This window comes from Ambystoma mexicanum, chromosome 6q (genome assembly GCF_040938575.1).
Source record: "Ambystoma mexicanum isolate Mex_15411 chromosome 6q, UKY_AmexF1_1, whole genome shotgun sequence".
Taxonomy (NCBI): domain Eukaryota; kingdom Metazoa; phylum Chordata; class Amphibia; order Caudata; family Ambystomatidae; genus Ambystoma; species Ambystoma mexicanum.
Window position 1 is genome coordinate 1084093692 of NC_090937.1, and position 24767 is coordinate 1084118458.

General features: G+C 49.9%; 1 protein-coding gene across 1 annotated transcript in view; it reads left to right on the forward strand.

Moving 5' to 3' along the window:
- Window positions 1-24767, forward strand: part of PDCL2 (phosducin like 2) — a 922229-nt gene that overhangs the window by 364707 nt on the left and 532755 nt on the right. The window contains exon 3 of the mRNA XM_069630331.1: window positions 13707-13797. Coding sequence (XP_069486432.1) covers window positions 13707-13797 — 91 coding nt within the window. The remainder of the gene's footprint in view (window positions 1-13706; window positions 13798-24767) is intronic.

Below are 24767 nucleotides of genomic sequence, written 5' to 3' on the forward strand. Positions count from 1 at the left end.
GTTAATATTCGCCCAAGCATTACATTTCATTAGTACCCGGTGAGGGGTTGCTGGCGCCTTCCCAGCTTCCCATTACTTTTTTCGCAGCTGATTTCTTTTTTTTAACCAAGAATTGCAGGGGTACACCCCACCTATCCCTCATCCTCCCAATGCTCCAGAGTGGTCCAGGAATGTGTGGATACTTTGACCCCTTTAACAACCCAATTCATAAATGCCCCTTTTCAGACACACTTCTATTCCTGAAGTCCTGAAACAAGCTTGGCTCACTAACCTGGACCCTGGCAATTGTCTGTTTATTGTTCCATTACCAACAAACCCTTTTACCAAAGATCTCAGAAAAAACAGCCAACGAGCAGCTGTAGATGCATCTGGAAGAACATACACTGTTCGACGACCTGCATTCTGGTTTTTGCATAAATAGGTCACTGAGTCTGCCCTTCAGGATGTAAAGACGAATTGTCTCAAAATCTTAGATTTGTGAAAGATCTTACTACTTATATTATTAGATTTATATTTGGCTTTTGACACCCTCAACCACCCTATCCTGATACATTGTATTGGAGAGGTGGTGAAGTTGTCAGAAGGTGTCAGAAACCTCCCTCCAGCTGGGTTGGGTTGTTCCTAGTGTTTCCAGGAAGCAGGATATCGAGGGTGAAATCCTTGTGAGCCCTGCCTGGAAAAGTAGAATGTGATGTCCCTGAGGCCTCCTGTCCCTTCCCCCTTCTCTTTAATATTTATCTTAAGCCTCTTGATGACCTTTAACAGACCTAGGTGCCATCTTCTTGGAACTATGCCAATGGTACTCAATTATCTTCTGTATAGAGGCTGACCAAGAGACTAATATATCTCACATCCAAATGATATTCATGCAGTAGATAGGTTGATGAGAGATAATTGTCTTGTAATGAATCAAGCAAAAATTGAAATCTTGTTAGTTGCCAATTCCCACTCGCTGAGCCAGGATCCATGCTTGGTTTAAATGGTAGATTGACATTAGCAGGTCCGAATGTCATACTCTACTTCCCATATTAGCAATGCACTACAGCACTGGGAAGATTCATTATGTTAACCATTGTTAAAAAGTGGAATTCCCTGCCTTAAGAGCTTCAACATATAGAAGGCCTTTGCTCTTTAGGAAGAACTTATCTTTCCTTTTCTAATAATAATAATAATAATTTCGCATTTATATAGTGCTACGAACCCTCAGGTATCTGAGCGCTGCTTGTTATTACCCACCGACCTCAGAAGGATGAAAGGCTGAGTTTGGCCCCACCGGGATTCGAACCTGCGTTAGCAGGCTCTGCACGGATGTCAAAGCGAGCGCTCTACTCGCTGTGCCACTTGACCGGCAACTGCTAACTGCTTGTCTCTCTTTGTCCACCACTTAGATATGATTGGGTCATGTGAGGGGTCAGAAATGAAAGCCAGGCATAAGGTTGTCATAACGTCATTCAAAAGACTTTTATTAAACAATAATGGTTTGGAAAAATGCCTCTCTGACCCTATTCTAAAGAGGAATTTCTAAAACTAAGGATCTATCTGTGTCAAGATGTCAATAACTGAAAAGCCGTCCTTTTGTTCAAAACGTCCTAACCTGACCCTCACACTACAAAACAATAAAAATGTACACAGAAAGGTCTTCCACTTGATAATGGCAAAGGTGTTCACGACTGAAAATAAGAATAACTGCAACAGAAATGTTCTCGAAGGTGGACCCCTTCCCCTGGATTCTTAAGGAGGATGGCAAATGTCTCTTTTACTAACAGTTCCTTTGTGGCTCTCCTTGATTCACAAGGTTCCTGTTTAAGTAAGTTCTGTATCAGTCTTTCTTTTTTTTTTCAACACAAAACATAACACAAAACTACTTAAACAACAATACACAACACCTTTCTACTGGCACTTTCAAGTTGGAGTTAGAGTCCATATCTTCCTTATCTGCTCGGTTCGCGGCGAGGTTCTATTCATTCCATCCGTAATGTCTGTACGCTAATCATGTGTATTCCACCCAGGTACATATGGGCCATCCATCTTCTCCTTGACTCATTGGTTCTTTTCGGCTTGTAATCCCCAATCATCCTCCATCGCTGATTAGTCCTCAACCAGGCCTCCTGACTCGCTCATGCTGTTCCTTTCATTGCTTCCGAACAGGTCCTGCACAAGCGTGTTCCATGCGAGTATCTTAGCCCCACTATTGCCTTCTTCCCTTTGTGCCGCCCTTGTCAACACTATTGTTTCGGCGATCGCCCATTTTAGCAGGCCTGCCCACCACCCCTTTATCGAAGGACCCGTACTTGTGTTCCACGCGATTGCTATGCAGCGTTTCACCAGTATTGTCCAAGTCTTTCATTTTTTGCCAAGTGTGTTCTCTGCCTGTCTCCTCTTGGGAACAGCCCCAATAGTTAAGATGCCGGCGACCATGCTTGCATTTGGATTCCCCCCTTTAGCGTTCTTTTTTTGATAGTGCCCCAAAAGTTTGTTATTCTTGGGCATGACCAGAACATATGCACCATATCCGCCAGCTCCTCCTCACAGCATGGGCAGATCCGGGTCTGTCTGTTCCCCATGCTTGACATTCTTATTGGCATTAGAAATGCTCTGTGTATGAGATAAAGCTACATCTGCCTGAACATTGTGTTCCTGGAGACTTTCTTTGCATATTGAAGGGTTTCGGAAGCTCTACTTCCCACTTAGTTCGAGCTTGTAGTTCTCTCGTGTTCTTAGTTCCTAGTAATTGTTCGTAAAGCCGGGACACTGTGTGACCCCCCTCCGAAATGTCGTTACACGCATATAGTGCACCCCCTGTGTCATCCGCCTCCGGTAGGGTCTCCCATCTCTTCCTTATCGTTCTGACCAAGCTAATGTACAATATGAATTGACCCCTGTGTATGCCTTGTTCTTCTACCAGGATCTGGAAGTCCACCCGTTGTCCGTTTTGCCAAAGATCTCCTATTTGGGCTACGCCCTTGTCTTCCCACTGTGTTCTGAACGTTGCCAGGTTTGCTATGCAGACATCCACTAATCCCGCTAGTGGCATATGCCTGGAGCAAGGGTCTCTTATGTCTTGCATTTTCCACGCTCTTTTCCATAGGGCTCGACCCAGCAGAACCATACTGGGGAGTGCTTTGGCTGAAGCTGTGTCTATCCACAGGAGCTATCGCAGGTAATATCGAAAAAGTATTGAATCTATGAATGTATCCTCGCCTAGCCACTGCACCACCAATTGAAGCTGAGCTGCCAGATAATATCGTTCAAAGTCCGGGAGCCTGACACCCCCCCATTCATAGCACCTTTGTAGTGTATTCAGTGCTACCCTGTTTCTCCCTCCTCCCCACAGAAACTCCCTTGCCATGGTGTGTAGCTGTTTAAAGAATGACCCTGGGATGTTGTAAGGAATGTTAGTGAAATAGTACAGGAGGCGGGGTAGGACCGCCATCTTCAACAGGGCCGCCCTACCTATCATTCCCAAACGGTAGTGTCCTCTAAAACTGCATGGCCTTCCCCATTTTATCCAGGGCCACCTGCATATTAGCCATATGTGTCTCTTTAATATTGTGGTATATATCCACTCCTAAATATCTGAAGGTGAGTGGGGTCCATGTGAGGCCTTATTCCGGTAATCGGTCTGGGGTCACACTTTGCAGGCCCGCCAAGGGGAACAGCGAGGATTTCTCCTTATTAATGGTAATTCCCGATAGCCTGCTCCAGCAAGTGAGCCTGCGGGTTCTGGACATAGTGTAGCATATCATGTGCATAGATTGATATTTGGTGTACTTCCCTATCTATCACTATTCCGGCGTCCCTGTACTCGCCCCTTAAAAAAACTGCAAACGGTTCTAGGGCCAGGATATATAACATCGGGGACAGTGGGCACCCCTGCTTCGTACCCCGCGCTATACTCCATTCCTCCGAAACGTGTCTACTTGTCTTTACCCTCGCCCTCGGATCTTTGTATAAAGGCCTGATCCAACATAGGAACCCTTCTCCTACCCCAACATAGGAACCTTTCTCCTATCCCAAAGTGGGCGAGCACCCCCAGAAGCCAATCCCAGTTCACCGAATCAAATGCCTTTATGGCATCTAGTGATGCCACTGCGCTTTCCCCCCTCTTCCTGATTTGTGTTGTCTATGACGTAATGAAGTCTGCAGAGGTTCCACGTAGTATTCCTTGCCGGTACATACTCTGTTTGGTGCGGGTGCACCAATGTGGTTATGGCCCTGTTGAGCCGATTGGCCAGGGCCGCTGTGAGGATTTTGGAGTCTTGGTTTATCAGGGAAAATGGTCTATAGGACCTGCACTCTAGGGGCAGCTTCCCTGGTTTTAGTATAGGCACTATTATGGATTCTGACATGCTACTCTAGAGCCTCTACCTCTCATATGCCTTTTCTAGTGTCTCCAGTAGTCTCGGGCCAGACTGTCCCTGTATTTCTTGTAGACTTCCCCTGGCAGCTCGTCGGGTCCCGGGGACTTCCCTGTCGGTAGCTGCCTCCGACATTTCTTCCACTCTGAGGGGCGTATCTAACATTTGGGCTTGCTCCTCTGTTAGTTGGGGAAGTTTGATTTCCGCCAGAGCGTCCGCTCTATCTCCTTACTTCGCCTCCTGGACCTAGGAGTATAGTTTCTCGTAGAATCGTGAGAAAACCGTGTTTATGCCTGACTGGGTCATAGTCACCTCCCCCAGTTCGTCTTTAATTGCCTTTATCGGTTCCCGCTTGCCCTCCTGTCTAGTTAGCCAGGCTAGGAGCCTGCCAGGTTTTGTCTCCCTCTGCATGTAGCCTCTGTGTATACTTCCCATAATCCAGCTTCCCCAGCCTCTCCCAGATTGCCATACACTGTTGCCTCAAGGTAATGAGATCTCCCAGTTCTCCTCCCATCTCGCTCGCCTGTGCTTCCGCCCTCTCGACCTCCCGTTGTACTCCCTCTAGTTTGGCCAAAATCTCTCCCCGGTGGCCTCCTGCCTTCTCCATTGCTGCTCCTCTAAACCACTACCTTAAGGGCCTCCCAGACGGTTCCAGTGCTATTCACACTCCCTGCGTTATGCTCAAAATAATCATCTATCGTGCTCTGGATGTGCTCCTGGAATTCCCTATCCAACAATACTTCCGCCCTAAATCGCCATGTGGATATGGGGGCTCTCCTGTATGTATGGGCCCATGCCACTGCCAGCGGGACATGGTCGGACAATGTTCGTGCATGGATGTGTGCCCCGGGGAATTCCCCCAGTGGCTCTTTGCCCATGAGCAAATAGTCTATTCAGGTGACTTTCCCGTGCGGGGCGCTATAATGTGTGTATCCCCTGTTGCCCTTATGTACCTTTCTCCAGGCGTCTTCTAGCTCGAGCTGCTCCAGTATCTTCTGTAGTGCCCTGGCTGGCGGCGCTGGTTTCCTTGCTTGGTGTCCGACCTGTCCAGTCGGGGGTCCAACGTACAGTTGAAGCCACCTGCCCAAATAAATGTTGCAATCCTACTTGGGGCCAGCCGAGGCGTAAGTGTCCTGAAGAACTCTGTTGCTTCGTGTTTGGGAGCATACGTATTCACCAAGCACACCTCCCGATTCTCCAACTTTCTCTGTATGATCAGGACCCTGCCCTCTGCGTCCTTTTCTTGTTTCTTGTTTTATGAGTTGGAACGGGGTCCCTGGAGCGATCCATGTCACCACTCCCCTTGCGTAGTTAGAGTACATTTAACTGTACATCTGGCCACCCCATTTCTTGGCTATCTTAGCTTGCTTTTCGGCCATCAGGTGTGTCTCCTGTAGCATTGCAATGTGGACCTGTGTCCTATTCAGCCAGGCCTCAGTTTGACATAGGTGTTAAGCCCTCTGACATTCCATGTGACTATATTTATCACCTCCTGACCCATGTGTTCACTGGATCCGGGGGCCCGCTCGATCCCATGGGCTCTTGTGCTACTTCTGTGTTTGGACATAGCTCTAATCGATCACTCCCTTCACTGCCGCCCTGTCCTTGTCGTTTGATGCTTCTCCCTCCGTTCGTGCCATCTCCTAAGCAAACAAACCCAGTAACTACTACTTCACTCATTCTACTTCCTCTTTCACTTGTTCCGTCACTCCTCCTAACTAACCCCGCACTAACTACAACTATTAAACAAATTCCCAGCCTCCCTCCCCCTGCACGGGCCTCGCTGCTTCTCTTGCTCTGCCCACCAGGGTGGGGTGAATTCACGGCAGCGTGATGCCTCAAAACTGACATCCAAACGAACAAATGTCTTGGGGTTGCGTGTCCTGCCGCCATCCATGGCAATAGTGAATCTCATTGCTCCTTTAGATATATTCCATCTGACTTGCATAGCATGTAGGGCGTCGGAACCATCTTCGCAGGGTAAGCTCCCTCCCGCTGACCCCTGGGTAGGTCTCTGTCATTTTTAGCATTTCTGGGTCCCCCTTGCGGGATTCCTTGTTGGTCCATCCATGCCTGGGCTTCTTCTGTTGTCTCGAAGAAATGCAACCTGCCCTCTCGTATTACCTGCAGCTTTGCCGGGTACAGTAGCATGTAATGTATGCCCGCTGCCCTCAGCCGGTCCTTGATGGGCCCATACCATGCCCGTTGTTTGAACCAAGATGGTATAGTCTGGGTAGATCGTAATCCAGAGGAATTTCTGGTTATCACCCCCCCCTTCTCTAGAGAACGGCTATATTTTATTTCGATCTTTGAAGTTCATGATTCTTGCAATCATTGATCTCGGGGGAGCTCCTGGTTGGGGCCTCTGGGTCAGGACCCTCTCTAACGCGAAACCTTGGGACAGAACTCCCACCCGATCTCCTGCTGGCGAAGGTTCTCAACATAGTTTGTGGGGTCCTGACCTTTATCTCACTCAAGCAGTCTGATGATCCGGATATTATTCCTGCGGGCCCTCCCTACTGCATCCTCTACTCTCTGTTCCAGGATCTTTACCTGTCAGAGCACATCTGACATGTGGGTACGGGTGGTTGCTGCATCGCTGGTGTTTTGCTGCACCTGTTGTACTGCCGTACCCACTCGGTCTGCCAGGGTCCGTACGTCTTGTCGGAGGAGACCTACATCTACCATCACTGTATCCATTTTATTTTCCAGGGACATCTTCAGGGCCGCTTTGACTGTGTCCATCCTGTTTCCCAGCAACGTCCTCAGGGCCGCTGTGGCTTCCAGTATCGGGTTCTCATTGTCGCTCTTCTCGTGTTGTGCACTGGACGAGGCCATGGCCGCGTCTGATGGAGTGGATTGGTCCTTGTCTGCCTTCCTGGCAAAATGTTCAATGCTGGTCTGTCTGCCTTTCCCCCCTTTTGATTTGCCTGGCATTCTCTGCTGTTTGACACCATGCCGTCCACTCCTTTCTTCACCCTGCCCAGCGTCCCAGCAGTGTCTAGACAGTGTCCTCCTCCTGTGTTGACTTGTTGTAAGCATATATGTAAGGTTTAAGATGACCAGGCGAAGGGTAGCTTCCTCCTTTCAAGACCAGGCAGAGCTCTGGACCTGGCAGCTGTGATGTTGTACCCATAGGTCAGGTATGCTAGAAGTGTAAGTCACTGATCGCCGCAAACTCCCTTGTTTTGCTATGCGGGCCAGCCAGGCACGGCGCAGTCCCCGGATTCTTCCTCGCCTTGCCTCTTGGTGTCTAAATCCCTTGGTCAGGTTATGTATTCCCTTGTCCAGCAGTCTTCCCTGACCACGCTGATGTCCCGTGCAGCCTCCTGTAGCCCGGTCTCCTTTTTTGTCCTTTGTGTCGTATGCCTGCTCCCAGCTCAGCCACTCCCCTCCACCTCCGAGTATTATGCTTTGTTTCAGAGTCTTCTATCCACCCTATTGTCCAGCGAGTGGGTTGTGCTCTCCCACGTCCACTGGGCTCTGCTAATCTTATTGCCTCCAATTAGGATCCTGAAGGGAGCTCGCTACGTGCACAGTCGGTGTGATGGCCCCTCCCCCTCTGCAACGATCATCCGTTCGCCCCAATGGATGCAAACCCGTTAGTGCTTGTTGTGCACTGGCTTACTGCCGTCTTGTCCAGAGACCGTTTATATCCAATGGAGGCTGATCGTAACCAGTAACCTCCTATAAGTCCTCTTTACCAAGTGCTCTTACGGATGTTGCTCTTTACTTTTTGCCTAAGTTTTGCTTACCTACATCCTTGCCCTTCTGTGCTGGCCCTTGATATCGGCTGGACCTCCAGTTGTCTTGCGTGGCAATCTATTGTTACCCTATGCCTTTGCTCCTGGGGTATATTGAATGATGATGCTGGCCGAGGTTGGCGTTTATGTGCTTTATTCCCTTACGGAATGGTGTGCTTAACTGTTGGAATACGTGCCTCCTGGCCAGATACCTTCCTTAGGCTGTGCCTATGTTGGCATCCGTTGTGCCTGCTGCCCAGGGCTGTTGAACGTGGGCCATTGGTGTTCACTGCCAGTGCGTGGGGGGCCAGCCCATCACCTCGTCTGTTCTCACGTTGGAAACCGAAACCTGTTTCCCCTCTGAATACTTGCTGATGTGTTGTGCAATGCAGTCCACCCATTTGTTGTGAATGGGGACAGTTCCCCCCATGGTCCGCCCCAATCTGCACCGTAGCCCCTTTCCACCGCAGTCCGCCTCCGTTATATTTTGGTTCCTGTAGCTACAACCCGAGCGCACTGGGTGCGCTTAGCCTTGCTGTTGCGATGCGGGTTGCTCAACTTCGCTGCGGGCCTCGTGTCCGCTGTCCCTCTTGTCCCTGGACATCCGCACCGCCAACAGGGCAGCGCACCGCACCACCAGTGTTCTGCTTCTTTCTGTTCTTTGGGCCGACACCGCCGCTCCCTGCTTCAGTGCTTGATGCCTCTTGCTTCCATGTGGTCACCCGCGTCCCGGCAGAGCCCACATCCTGTTTAGGACACCAAGCTCCTTCTCCGCACAGTGTTACGAGCTGCCTCCAGCTGGACCTTTCAAATGTTATTCCGCTCATAAAGCGGATCTCGCACCTTGGCCCCGGGCAGCTGACTCTTCTTTCTCAACATGTTCCAATCAGACCTGCACAGCTCCTTCGTTGTGCGATGTGCCTGGGGTCCCTCCTTGCGCCCGCCATTTTGTTCCTCCGCCGCCAGCCGGAATCTAATTGCTTTTCCGTCGTACTCAGCCGTCTGTCTTCCGACGCTCTTTTTCTTGCATACAACTCTGCTTGCGGGCTCCATGCTTTGGTAGCTGCAATTGCAGGTGATTTAACCTGCTATTTTCCAGAGAATAGGCCGGATCATGTCGGATCTCAGGAGCACAAGAAGAAACGCGTCTCTATAGCATGGCTGCTGGCCACGCCCCCCGTATCAGTCTTTCTTTAACACAATTTATCCTTGGTTTAGAAAACACTCTTTCACATCAATTTCTCCTTAGATTAGAAAACACTGTCTTTCTTTCACATCAATTTCTCCATGGTGTAGAAAATACTGTTTTAGGCCCTCATGGTGGATGGCGGAATTACCGCCCCATTCCAAGGTGAGTGGGGCGGTAATTCCCCATTCACCATTTGCCCTTCCCCATTCCCATTTTTGCCCCATAGGGCTTAGCGCCTTGGACTTTAACGCCTGCAAAAAGCAGGCGTTAAAATGTGAATCAGGCGTAAAAGGTTAACGGCGCCGACGGCGCCGTTAAACCCTTAACACCTGACTTGTAATGAGGGCCTTAGGATTTCTGATAAACTTTGCAAGTTGCCTGGTATACTTCCCTTCCAGGACTCTTTATGCAATTCCAGCTGCCTGGTGTACTCTCCTGCCAGGACTTCTCTTGTGGTTTTACACTTGCCTAGTATACTCCCCTGTCAAGACTTCCTATATAATTCCTTTGTCTGGTTTCTTTCCCTTGCCAGGACTTCTCATGCTTTCAATTACCTGGGGTCTTGCCGTGCCAGGATTTCTCATGTGATTCAATTGCTTGGTAGTTGGCCTTGTCGGGACTTCTTATGCATTTCACAATCTCTCAGTTACACCAGTATTGTACGTATTGCTCTTGACTTGGTATAAATGTTTGCGGTAAGGTTTGCTCAAGTTTGGCCCCACACTTGCATTTAATGCATACATAATTCATGGGGTATTGTCCTTTGCCTTTTCTATATTCAGACAATCTTCTTGGTATCACGTGCAAATTGTTGTTGGCACGGTTGCCGGTATGCCCCCGGGTCCCCAATGGCTTCAGGTAGACTCACCTGTTCTCTCCAGCGGCTCTGGTCCAATTTACGCTTCTGCAGCATGAAGTTCACCCGCTTTCCACACTGGAGTGTGCAGACATCCTTCCGGTTTCCTTCGCGGCTTTGACCCCACGCTGCTTGCCTTCAGGTCCCGGAATGAAGAAAGCCGCCTTTGCGAGCTGCCACATGCCTAGGACTTCTCTCATGGCTCCCAGCATCTCCACAGCACTCGTCTCACGCACAGCGCTTCCCCTTCTGATTTGGCAACCTTCCCTGCTCCACCACACTGGTACGTGATCTTTGCATTTCTGAGCCTTCACAGATGTGCCAGCATCTTCTCCGCACTACCTCCCTTAGCAATGCGCTTTCCATGTTTAAATGTCCCACACACAGGTGATTTGGAAAACTAGACTGCATGTTATGCTTCAAGTGCTTGTTTCCATGTTCAGACTCCTTCATCTTCTTCGTCTCAGGACTTGAAGGATTCTGGGAGTTGTAGTCCAAAGGTGTCATTGGACACATGGGGCCTCATTACGAGGTGGGCGGTAAAGGTGCCAGAGCCGTTAACCCCTTACCGCCCTATTACGAGGTCCGCTCGCGGGACCCGCTCTGCACGCCTGGTTTCAGCAGACGTCCTTAGCGGGTCCCGCGAGCGGCCCAGCATGCTAACAATGGGCCTGTCATTAACGAGCCCGTTGTAAGCATGCTTGCCATTCCCATTGAGCCCTATGGGGGCTCAAATGGGGATGGTCCGGATCCAGGTTCCCTGAATGGGGAAATACCGGGCCCTCCAAGGTCGGAATGGCCCGGTATTTCCCCATTCAGGGAACCCGAGTTTGGTTGCAGCCATGCCTTTATTAAGGGCATGGCTACCTCCAAACTTGTAATGAGGCCCATGGTGTTTAAATAGTTATTTTCAATGTTTTTACATAAAGGTACCTCAGAAGCAAAATGTGTTGTTTTGAAGATTTGTGTGTTTATGTCATAGGTGAGTGTATGACCAAGTATAAAGAAGAGTTTTTTTGTATACCTCCTCTACAAGGGGGAACATGCAGCTGACAATAGGCCATTAGGGCCTTGGGTATTAGAGGTTCTTTCTCATGGGAAAGGGGGAGATACCGCGTCTCGTCCATTGAAGTCATGACATCTGCCCGGTAGTTGTCTCCCCCCATGTGATCCTCCCTCATAAAGGCACCCCCAGGGTCAGGATTCAGGTAGCGGCAGCCATCCCCTGCCCACATAGGAGGTCGTCACCGTAGGGGAATCCGTGATGGCTCATTGGATTAATCACAGTCATTAATGCCATACAAAAATCAACTGAAAAATCAAATAATGTACAAATGGCTTTTCCAAATATAATGGCAAACCATTGTCTTTAGTCACAATTATCGTAATATTAATTGAAATGCAATGCCTTGAAATTTGGGCTAAATCATATAAAATCTACTTATAGTCATACTGTAAAATATATTCATGTTAATAACTTTTGGTTGAAAGAATATCATAAAATCAACTAAACATTAATATAAAGTTGTGCATGAGAGGACACTTTCTTAGCAAATCATTAGAGGGTTGTATTGTAAATGATACTCATCTGAATACGGACAAGTAAAAAGAAAGTGTCAACATGTTTTTTGTTTGTTTTAAGAAAGGATAACAGAAAAGAGGACTCAATTTGAACAACTGGTTACTAAGATCCTGATGCCTTAACAATGCCTTTCCCCAGGGTTTAAAACACTACTAAAAGTGAATCTAAGTCATGACATTAATTTGACTACGGTTTTTACAGGGAATAGAGTATTTTCCATTGCTACATATTTGAATTCTAATGCTTGCAGAATTCAGATACCTTGAGACTCTTGCTTCTGAAACAAACCAGTCAAATTATATAATTTATTTTATCTGCATAAAGAACCATCTCCAATATTCTATTTCTAAGGGATTGTAACCTCTAAATGTATGAACGGGGCATTTATGCACTTACTTTTTGTTTATTGCCGGATAGAAACATTGCGTTAAGCACCAGCATAAATGGGATGGATAATTCTGGAACCTCTGTCTACTGCTTTCCCCTACTACCCTTGATAGATAAGCAAGGACTGAGCAAAAGGGAATTTGATTCACCGTCTCACTGTTTAATCCAGGTAACAACGTATGCCAAGCTCTGCCCCAGTTTGGCTCTCTCAGTGAATTTTCCAGTACTCAGGTCCGCCTTGGCTCCCTGTCTGCAAATTGGAATGAATGTCCACTATCCAATAGACTGGCGTGTCAGTTTCAAACTCCTATTTCACACCCATCTTTGAGAGTGACTTATTTAAGTATGTATGTCTTGTATAACCTCATTTGTGTTTAATAACATTACATTATTGGTGAATATGAGCTGATTCCCAAGCAATAGATTGGAAGCCCATAAGACACAGAGAATTACTTTGTCAGTGTGTGTTAATTATATAGAGAAATAAACATTTCTGAATATAGCTCTTATACATTTAATGGAGATTCTGAAAATAGACTTCCAAATTTCTTAGGACAAATATTAATGGAATTGTGAGGATTCTTACAATCTAATCTTAACAAATGTTATTTTAAATTGCACTCTTTTGTTCCTGCATGGTCCCATGTTAACTGCAAACCTATAGCATTCTGAAACTCTGAGTTTGTGATGTGGACTCTTGAAAATCATGGGGCACTGACCAGATGGTGGGGAAACAACATACATTTTATTCTCCAATCGATAGCGAACATGGTTTCTACAACTTGAAGTAACACTCAATTTGATTGATGGTTGATTTTTCCTTACATTTCGCCAAGCATGAAACCGTTTCAAACCTACATGACACATCTATTAACTCTAAAGAACGGTTTATAAACCATAAATTATTGTGTACTCTTGAGCAATTTGTTTGCGAAAGGAAATTATCTTGACAGCAGCTCTTAATCAGTCAAAAATTAATTTAACAGATTTTTATCATTTACTTGTACCTCATTTCCTCCAGGGTCAGATACATTTGTTTTGTGCTCTGTCTCATATAGTATGCAGACTGGATGCCTTTGTGTACACCCCAGTGACTTTTCCATTTACCTTGCAGAACAAAGATTGATAGTTTAATAGCTCCTTTGAAAATGCATTAGTGTTTTAAGTCAAGTAAAAACAAACTTTTCTTAACTTAAAAGAATAAAAAGCAAATCTCCTTATAACATTCAAACATAAAATATGTAAACTCAACTTTCAAAATGAAGACCAAAACATTGTATAAGTGATATGAATTGCATATGCATAAAATAGTAAACTTATCTATGATATGATGTATGTGTTCTGAGCAAATATAAACTGAATGTTTTTCTTTTTTGCACTATTATCTCCATGTTAGTATCTTGGGATTTGAAATGCTACAAGTTTTAATTTGTGTGCTCAAAAAATTGAAAAGAAACTGCACGCACATTCTTTATTTAATAAACCGCCAACAAGGCAAAGCAGGGGCGGTCAAACACGCCACTGAAAATGGTGTAACTGTCAAAGGGGGAATCAGAATTTTTCTACTGCATTTGTTATGTCTTTCTTGCAGTGAAACCTTATGAAAGAATGACTCTTCAAGAGTTAAAAGATGCTGAGGATGAGTTTGATGAAGAGGATGAAAAAGCTATTGCAATATACAGGTAAAGCGATATGCATTGAAAATAAATTAAAACTAAATATGGACCAAATAGGACGGTGCTTAACATTGACAGTACCAACTAATAGGTTTGAATGTGGGTTGTGAATGTTTTTGGAAACCTCTTTATATGTTCACAAATGTCTGCATTTTCTTTTTGATCAGTATCCTCCCTGCAGTTAAGATTTATGGAACCTTTTCAATTTCAAAACAAAGCTGTGCTCATAAATTTCAAAACAAAGCTGTGCTCAGTATGTGACAAGTATGCATATACTTCAGGTGTGTTTGACCATCCCTCCTTGATTGCACAGTTATGTACTGCCATAATGCCAAATGACGATCATTGAGAGACATACACCAGAGCGGCAGGGTTCAACCAAATATGGATTTGTTTACTTTAACATGGAATGGCATTGACTTAAATTAAATAGCGGGATGGATCATCCTTGGGTCTCAACAAGACAAAGGGCCTCATTACACGGAAGGCGGTAATGGTTAACGGGCGTTAAAAACCAACCCACTAAGGTATCTTAGTGGGTTGCCGTAATTAGCTCCTTCCCCATTGCCATTATGCCCTATGGGGCAAAAATGGGAATGGGGAAGGGCAATGGTGGAAGGGGGAATTACCGCCCCGCCAACCTTGCAATAGGGCGGTAATTCCCCTTTCCACCAAGGCGGTGCCGGTAATTTACCATGGTCCAGGGTGCTAATAGCACCGTGGATTACCGCCTTTCCGTGTAATGAGGCCCAAAGTCTTGGGGATCAGCCAGTCTTGCAATCTGGGCACCCTATCTGTATGTAAATCCTTAGGAGTTCTTACTCCCTCATAGTCTGGGTAATTTTATTGTCCACTGCACTTCTTTCTTTTCTTGACTTTTGATGCCTTCTCTGCTCTTTGTTGGTGGGAAATTATCTTTAAAGGATATCAGATGTGTTGTCCAGACCTTAGGACTGATGGTGAGAAGAGTAGAAGCCACTATGCTCAAGCCCCAAAATGTCCAGCAGGCTGTGGGCGGCTCAGGCCGGCTAGATATGGGTTCTCTTTCCCTTTCCTATGGGATCTCAGGACTCGAATTTAAGACTGGAAAAGCAGGAGCTCCTAACAGCTAATGGGTATCCATCAGTAATCAATCATGAGGAGCTACCACTGGTGAATGAGGGGCTAGTACTAGCGTTATGAAAATCTATCTTCCACATAAAATGCAAACCTATAATTATATCCAGTTTGTATGACCCCTTATGCTCTAAATGCTATATAGATGTGGCTGATTGTTTATTTGTAGATTGAACCAGAGTTACATTCAAATAGTTGTGTTTGTTCTGCATCAGTTGGCCTGGGGAGCCAAATGTAGCTCCTGGTAACTGTTGGTTTAAGCTAGCCAAACTCTTCTAGGCTATAAGCAGGAACTGAATAGCTCCCAGCTTCCCTCATTTTCGAACCCTGGGATCTGATGTTGATTGCCAACCCCTTCACCTCTTCTTCCTTCTTAATGTTTGCGATGGATTTTTGAGGAACTCTTTCCTACTAGCCCCTCTTCTCCTCCTATCACACTGATCGTGACTCTCTTTTCTTTTCACCTTCTGGACAGTTTGCTACATGCTCATTCCTCCTCCACTCTGATCCACCAGGTGTGTAATGTAAATGGGGTTCTCCAGCATGGGGTCTGGCATGGATTCACATGCTCATGAATATTCCCCGTCGTCAGGCTGGGAATCCTCGGTAAAGAAAAAACCAGTATCAGTTTCGTTTCTGATCTGTCTTTCGTAGTAATAACCAATCACTGGTCTCTGCGTCATACTGACCACAGCCAATGACTGCCCTCTACCTAAGCACCGCCTCTGGCAGCCATCTTCAGATTTTTACCGCACGTTCATGTGTTGGGATCCTCGTGCTATTGCTCTCGAGCGTTAGTGCTATTTTTCGCGCTTTTTTCACAAAAAACTTCGATTCTTTCGGTCAAAGAGCCTCAAGCTCCACCGATCCTACATCCGATCAACGGGGACCCGTGTCGGATTCATCTGTGCCCCTCAAGGGTGAAGATTTCGTCGAGCTACACTTCGGAGGAATCCAGAAGCTTCTCAGGCCCGGTCTCGGAGATGGCCCAGGAGAAGGGAAGCTCGACGCCCGGAAAGCTGTTCAGGGTCTGCCCTGGATGCCAGCTGCAGAACGTCTTCAAGGAGGACGAACACTCTTTCTGCCTTTACTGCCTTCATGAGGACAAGACGCACGTGGAGAAGGACTGTGCGTTTTGCGGCAACATGTCGGAACGGACCATGAAGGACCGCCATCAACGTCTCGCCAACTGGCTGGAGGGTAAGAGCCCGTCCGGCGAGAAGAAGAAGAAATCCGAGCGGTCTTCTAAGACCTTTGAGGGCGCCCCGGCGACGGGGGCCCAACATAAGGCCAAGCACCGCGAGTCCGCTGGCACCGGGAGCGCCGAACGGTCGGGCTCTACGGGCGCCAGGCAGGGCGCACCCTCCCCGGCACCATCAACCACGAGCCAACGCTCTGGGTCGGGTAAGAGGAAGGCCGAGCACCCGGCGAAGCTCCTGGAGAGGCCCCGGTCGAGCTCTAAGGCAGAGGAGGAGCGTGGCAGTGCCCCCTCCCTCAAGGATAAGGCGGTGAGCGCACCTAAGGTGGTGAAGGCCTTGATCCATCCGACCAAGCCCTCTATCGAAACGGTCGCGGCGGCCCTGGCTCAGCCTGTGGTGGCTGCACCAGTGGTGGCGACCTCAGGGCCCAGAATCTCCCTGCCTCCTCGGAGGGAGTCTTCCTTTGTGCCCATCGATAGGACCCCCGTGAAACCCTCCGTGGGGAAGAAGAAGGGGGGGCAGGGCGTCGTCGGAGATTCGGCCTCAGCCTCAGAAGAGGAGCTGATCGAGGTCTTAAGCCACGGCCTAGGCGTGGAAGAAGGCCAGCCCGTCGGAATGGACCCCGACGCAGGTGACGACGACGACATCGTCGAGGATACCGACGGGGCCCCTGCTCGCCCGTCGGATTCCCCTCTGCCAGCGCCGCAAGACAACTCGGCGGCCATTTTGTTGGCCATACAGTCCTTCTGCTCCGAGATAAGGACGAGGCTACCGTTACCGACGGAGGAACCTCTCCCGTCGGGGGATCCAGAACCGGGACCTTCTGGTGTTCCCCCTACCAAGAAAAGAAGGATCCATCCACCACCTCCTTTTCAACCGTCGCGCCCCTTCCAGCCCTCCTCCCCGTCCACCCGAGGGGATGATACGGGGACTGACACGGCAGCGAAGGGTACGGACGACGAGGCATACGACGAGGATTTTCCGTCGTCGCCTCCCACCAGGGCTTCTCCGCCCGACGAGATCGGATCTTTCCACTCCATGATCTCCAGGGCTTCCGAGCTTTTCCAACTCTGCCCTGAGGAGAAGAAAAAGGAAGGCTTCCTTTATCAGCGGCGCGAGGCCAAGAGGAAGACGGTCCTCTCAGTGCCTCTGTTGGACGACATTTGGGATGAGGGCCTTTCCCTCCTCAAGAACCCTTCCACGACGCCAGCTAGAAGAGACCGGTACGAGAAAAAGTACCGGGTCCCGGACACGGCCCCCCTGTGCCTCCAGGCGCAGCCTACCCCGGACTCCGTCGTCTCCGCGGCAGCCAGGAAGAAAGCGGGGGGGGGTGCGGCCTCCACATCGACTTCCCCGCCGGACGGCGAGGGAAAGAAATTGGATGCTATGGGACGTAGAGTCATCTCGTCGGCAGCGACGACGATTAAAGCGGCCAGCGCCTTGGCTATCGTGGCCCGCTATGACAGGGAGCTCTGGTACAAGATAGCTCCCCTGCTGGATTTTCTGCCGGACGACAAGAGGGCGGAGGCCCTTGAGATCCTGCAGGAAGGTGAGGTGGCCTCGGACCACGCCATCACCGTGGCGACGGACATCGCCGACACCGGGTTCCGCCAGCTGGGCAACGGCGTTTGCCTTCGACGTCGTGGATGGCTCAAAGCTACGGATTTCCGGCAGGACGTCCAGACCAGAGTCCTGGACATGCCCTTCGACGGGAACAACCTGTTTGGGAAGACAGTGGACGATTCCCTTAAGGCCATCAAGGCGGATACTGAGACGGCCCGGGCCCTTGGAGTCCTGCAACGACGGACGCCCTTTCGGAGCGGCGGAGGCAAGGGCGCCTCCAAAGGTTCCGGCGGCGGTTTCGCTTCCTACCGTCAAGCGGCCCGCTCGTCGTCGCAAGAGGCCTACAGAGGACGAGGCAAGTCTAGCGGACCCCGCCGTCGTCGCCAAGGAGGTCAAGGCGGCAAGGCCGCGCCCAAGCAGGATTGAACCGGCCGTGGGGTCGGGCCCCCACCGAAGCATCCCGGTGGGAGGCCGGCTGGCGGGCTTCGTCAGCGTGTGGGAGTCCATCTCCACCGACCGTTGGGTGCTGGACGCCCTGGCCCGGGGCCACGCGCTCGAGTTTCAAAGAAGGTGCCCGCGCGTCCCCCCCGTGGCCAGGAAAGAACTTCACGTCCCTCAACTTCTCCTGGAGGTAAAGGCGATGCTCAGAAAGGGCGCCATCGAACTCGTCCCAAAGAGGCTTCGGGGCTCCGGAGTCTACTCGAGATACTACCTCGTGAAGAAGAAGACGGGAGGATGGCGCCCCATCCTGGACCTGCGACGTCTGAACAAGTTCATCAAGGCGCAGAAGTTCCGGATGGTCACCCTCCAGCACTTCCTGGGTCAGCTGGAGGAAGGAGACTTCCTATCGTCGTTGGATTTGGAGGATGCCTACTTCCACATTCCCATCCTAAAGGGGCACCGCAAATTCCTCAGATTCGTGGTCCAAGGGCGTCATTACCAGTTCAAAGCCCTTCCCTTCGGACTACGGTCGGCACCCAGGGTATTCACCAAGTGCCTCGCACCGGTGGCGGCGCAGCTGCGCCGCGAGGGGATTCACGTCTACCCCTACCTGGACGACTGGCTCATCCGCGCCAAGACGAGGGAGCTCGCCGTGGTCCACACGGCAAGGACCGTCCAACTCCTCACGGACCTGGGATTCTCCGTGAACTACGCCAAATCCCACCTGGTGCCCGCGCAAGTCGCACTGTTTCTGGGAGCCAGGCTCGACACAGTGTCCCTTCTGGCCTCCCCGTCGGAGGAGAGGACCAGGACCATCTTGGGCAAGGTGCAACGGATGTTGGTGGCCGACGCGGCCAAAGTGAGGTCCATCAAGTCCCTCCTCGGGATGATGTCTTCCTGCATCTACCTCATTCCCATGTGCAGGCTCCGGATGCGCCCGTTGCAAGAATTCCTGGATGCGCGCTGGATCCAGACGACGGGCAGCTTCGAGGAAAGGATCAAGCTCGACGAGAGTTTCCGACGAGCGATACGGTGGTGGGGCACCCGCGCGCATTTGACGGCGGGCATGGACTTCCAGACCCCAGCCCACCAGGAGACCGTGACCACGGATGCCTCCCTGGAAGGGTGGGGAGCGCACACCGAAAATCTGCACGCAAGGGGACTCTGGCTCCCGACTGAGAAGTCCCTGCATATCAACGTCCTGGAGCTCCGTGCAGTGTTTTGGGCCCTCAGGTCCTTCCTTCCGTCCCTCAAGGGCAAGGTGGTGAGGATCTTCACCGACAACACCACCACCATGTTTTACATCAGGAAACAGGGCGGAACCAGGTCCCCAGCGCTGTCCAAGGAGGCGCAGGACCTGTGGCATTGGGCCGTTGCCCAAGGGATTTTTCTGGTGCCGTTTCATCTGGCAGGGATAAAAAACACCATCGCCGACTCACTCAGCAGGGAGCTGCGCTCGTGCCACGAGTGGGAACTACGGCAGGATCTGGTGGATCGCCTCTTCCGACGGTGGGGCACACCCCAGATCGACCTGTTCGCGACGGCGACGAACACCAAGTGCCGGAGGTTCACCAGCAGGTTTCCCCAGACGAGGAGCATGGGCGATGCTTTCTCGTTCCCCTGGGAGGGCCTGTTCCTCTACGCGTTCCCTCCCTTGCCTCTGCTAATCCGGCTCGTCAACCAGCTCAAGAGGTCACGGTGCAGGATGATCCTCGTCGCACCTGCGTGGCCGAGGCAGATATGGTTCCCGGACCTTCTGGACTTGTCAGCGTCCCCGCCGATCAAGCTGCCGGCGGACGCGGATCTACTCTCCAGGGAAGGAGGCGCCATCCTCCACCACGACCCGAATTCGCTGAACTGGCAGGCCTGGCTCCTGCAGCGCTAGAGTTTGGAGGATACGACATACCGGCCGATTGCAGAGAGGTTCTTGCAAAGGCCAGGGCGTCCTCGACTCTTAAATGCTACGGACACAAATGGAAGAGGTTCTCTGTCTGGTGCCACGCACAGAAGATTAACCCTCTACGGATTACGGCCCCCCAAGTACTGCCGTACCTGCTGACGCTGGCCAAAGCTGGTCTGGCACACGCGTCCATCAAGATTCATCTTGCTGCGATCTCCCGATACACCAGAACCACGGGGCGGACGTCCTTGTGGTCTCATCGTCTGGTGAAAGAGTTCATGAAGGGACTGTTCAGATCGTTCCCGCCGGTGAAGGCTCCGGCCCCGGCGTGGGAGCTCAACGTGGTGCTGACCAAGCTCATGGGACCTCCGTTCGAGCCTCTGCACTCGGCCCCGTTGAAGTTTCTATCGTGGAAAACAGCTTTTCTTGTGGCCATCACCTCCGCACGACGAGTGGGAGAGATCCAGGCCCTTTCCTGCAAGGCCCCGTACTTGACTTTCCACGACACGAGGGTAGTGCTCAGGACGCACCCCTCCTTCATGCCCAAGGTACCGTCGGACTTCCATCTCAACGAACCCTTGGTGTTACCTGTGTTCTTCCCGTCGCCTTCGTCGCCGGCTGAGAGGACTTTGCACTCGCTGGATGTAGCTAGAGCGCTGAAGTTCTACGTGGACCGCACGAAGGGTTTTCGGAAGACGTCACAACTCTTTGTGAACTTTGGACCTGTCAATCAGGGGATGGCTCTCTCGAAGGCTTCCATTTCCAGATGGCTCTCCGGCTGTATCATGTACTGTCATCGGTTGGCAAACCGACCGCTGCCTGGCCGTCCGAGAGCCCATTCCACCAGAGCGATCGCAGCTACCACAGCGTTCCTTTCTGGTGTGCCCCTGCTGGACATATGCAGGGCTGCTACGTGGAGGTCGACGCACACCTTCACAAAGTTCTACTGCGTCGATCGGGATTCCAGGGAGGAGTCCAGGGTCGGCCAAGCAGTGCTGCGCAACCTGTTCGCCTGAGGTGAGCCTGGTGAGGAGGTAAGATGCTTAATGTTGAGTTTGATGTAATGCTTAATGTTGAGCCTTTGCCACCTCCCGTGGTTGTGCATGTGTGTACTGCTATGTATTCTTTATTCATGAGCTTGTGAATCCATGCCAGACCCCATGCTGGAGAAGGAACAAGTTACTTACCTGTAACTGTTGTTCTCCAGCATGGGTCTGGCATGGATTCACATGCGAACCCTCCCGCCTACCCCTCTGCGGCTCTTCACTTGGTCATACTGCCACTTCACGTGCTTCCAAATCTGAAGATGGCTGCCAGAGGCGGTGCTTAGGTAGAGGGCAGTCCTTGGCTGTGGTCAGTATGACGCAGAGACCAGTGATTGGTTATTACTACGAAAGACAGATCAGAAACGAAACTGATACTGGTTTTTTCTTTACCGAGGATTCCCAGCCTGACGACGGGGAATATTCATGAGCATGTGAATCCATGCCAGACCCATGCTGGAGAACAACAGTTACAGGTAAGTAACTTGTTCCTTCTTCCCTCTTCTGGCTAAGCCTTCCTTTTCTAATCCTTCTCCCCTTGATGTTCTTATGTTTACCCCATGTATGTGATCTTTCTGAATTTTCCGGTCTATATGACCCACCTGGTACTCCTCCATCTCAATCTTCAATCTTTTGCTGCTACATCTGTCACACTCACCACCACTTCCTCCAGTCTTTCTTCAGCCACTTCTCCAACCTTATTTCTCCAGCTTCCTCTCTCTGTCTTAAACTTCACCTCCTCCTAAATCACGCCATACTACTGATTTGGCACCTCCTATCACATCATCACCTGTTCCTGTTCCTCTCTGATTCCTCCTTACCCCTACTGTGTCCTACCCCCTTCTCCCATTGCATCTCCCCCACTCTAGTTTTCTCCACTTGAGACTCCTCCTCTCCTTTCCAGCTCCTTCTGCCTCCAAAGTGCTCCTGTTCGGCATTTCCATCTTCTCCAGACTCTCACCTCATTCTCTGCTCAGGGGATTGTGGTGAATCAGAGATAGGGAGCAAACAACTGGACAGGGTGTGTAAAACTTCAGAGTTATTAAAGTAAAAGAACATCCCTGACCTCGCCCCCATTGCTATGGGAGAGATTGTCTATCTTAATAAATCTGTCACCATTAAACAAATTCAAACAAGTGTTCTGCTTGGCACCGTCTGGTGCATGACCCCCTCCTAACCAATGTTTCTGGAAACAGCCCCTATCGGTTTTCCAGGTTTTCTGTTGCATTCACATATCAAATGAATTCACATAATTTCTTACGCCAACACAAATAGAAATGTTCCTCTCATCTTTCTCAGATATGGTTTCCTGTCAGTCTCATTAAACCATATAGTTTCTCAGCATTGCCTCATAGCAAAAAGGTGCCTCTTCTCGCAATTCCGGGCACATTTAAAAGTTTTTTCCTGTAGTGTGGGCCTTGCATTGCCATATGGCATGCAAGCCATGGAATGTTGGCTTGTGATAGAAACCTACCGATTCAGGATGGGAGACACAACTGAGAAGAGGATGTTCCCTATGCTTTCCCTCTTCAAATTTTCTATACCCTGAAACATAAATAAAGTACTTCTACATTTTGTACTTGCTGGCTCCTGTCTCATACTTTCATCCTGTGTCTTCCTCCTGGAACTGCACACTACAAATCAGCGATGAGGATGGGATGATGACCCTGAGAGGATTCCCCTGATGCTGCTGCACTATGAGATCATTGATTGCCCAGATGTTGCTCCAAGGTGGTGTGGTTGTTCACAGGAGGAGGCCTGTGCTGTGAGGGGCACTAGAAAAATTAGAGCTCCAGAATTCGTATCTGCATTGCCAGTGCCCAAAGACATGTGGCAGGTCAGTGCCTATCTATACAATAATGCGTGGCGCTGGTGCAAACAACGATGCACAGCCCAAATGCCGTTATTGCGCTGAGAGTACTGCATTCTGGGAGATGTGCTTCGCAAAGCAATTGTCTGCAATGAGCAATGAGCATTTTTTTTTATGTGGGAGGTTCCGTGCTTCTCCCATGACCCAGTGTAATGCCGTGATAAGGAAGTATCAAACTAAAAACATCATTTCTTTTAAAACGTTTGTTGCAGCGTTTCATATCTGGCGTATGTTCCACTGCGGCGGGTGGATGTCCGGAGCCATTTGTTTCCCTGTGAAGCTGAAGATTTGAGGAAAGGCCCCTCTAGCGCATGATGACGTGCACGGAAGGTGTGTGCGATTATTCCGAGACACGATACATGCAGGCTTGCTACAGACTGTGCTGCCGTTTCTAGTTTATTAGTACCCGGCGAGGGACAATGATATTGTAACATGCAATCTCATTGGCCCTCGCCGGGGCGTTACCTAACCGGGAATCCCTCTTCCCATAATGTTCCTTCCTTTCTGTCCCCAGCTTGGGGCTCGGGGTGGCAGCCAATCAGCCAATGAGGAGGCTCTAAACGGGGTAATCCCCGCTCCGAGACACCACCCGGCTGGAGGCTGCCATCTTCATTTCGGGAGCGGACGTGCTAGGAACACTTCTGTCCCCAGCGCGTCCGCTACTGATCCGCGACAGGCCATCATGGAAAGGAAGAAGGGACTACACGTAGTCCCTTCTATCCTTTCCATAGTGGCCATTTTCTTTGTTTACATGTTTACATTTTTCCCTATTTTTTGAATGGCTGCCATGGAAAGGGAAAAGGGACTCCATGGTGGCCATTTTGTTTGTTTACCTTTTTCCATTCATTTTCAATGGCCGCCATTGAAAGGGAAAACAGACTTCGTTTTCCCTTCCCCGGCGGTCATTTTATTGACTTTTTCGGAACCTTTCGGAACCGAAAGAAGATGCTCTTAGTACCCCGGTCTTACGGGCCGGGGTACTAATAGCAATAGGCACCTAACAGGGGGGGCATTACCACTTCAGGTAGTGCCCCGGGGCCTTCGTTAAGGCACTCTCTTGGCTCGGGCCTGTAACTAATATGATATGGCATGTATAACGTGCCTATACACAAGGGTTTCAAGGCACGACGAGGCAAGGGAGGGGAAACAGGGAAGACAGAGAGAGCGATCCTACTAGGCCAAGTGACATTGAGATTGCGCAAGTGCACGGAAGGTGTGGGCGATTATTCCGAGACACGATACATGCAGGCTTGCTACAGACCATGCTGCCGTTTCTAGTTTATTAGTACCCAGCGAGGGACAATGATATTGTAACATGCAATCTCATTGGCACTCGCCGGGGTGTTACCTAACCGGGAATCCCTCTTCCCATAACGTTCCTTCCTTGCTGTCCCTGGCTGGGGGGAGGGGTGATAGCCACTCAGCCAATGAGGTGGCTCGGAACGGGGTAATCCCCGCTCCGAGCTACCACACGGCTGGAGGCTGCTATCTTCACCCTGCCGGGGATCAAGGTAAGTGTTGTTCCCTCCCCCGCCACCCCAATCCAAAGAATGCCCTCCCATTCCCACTTGCCTTCTTTATTGTCCATTTCGGAAGCGGACGTGCTAGGAACACTTCTGTCCCCAGCGCGTCCGCTACCGATCTGCGACAGGCCATCATGGAAAGGAAAAAGGGACTACATGTAGGCTCTTCTTCCTTTCCATAGTGCCCATTTTCTTTGTTTACATGTTTACATTTTTCCCTATTTTTTGAATGGCCGCCATTGAAAGGGAAAACAGACTTCGTTTTCTCTTCCCCGACGGTCATTTTATTGACTTTTTTGGAACGTTTCGGAACCGAAAGAA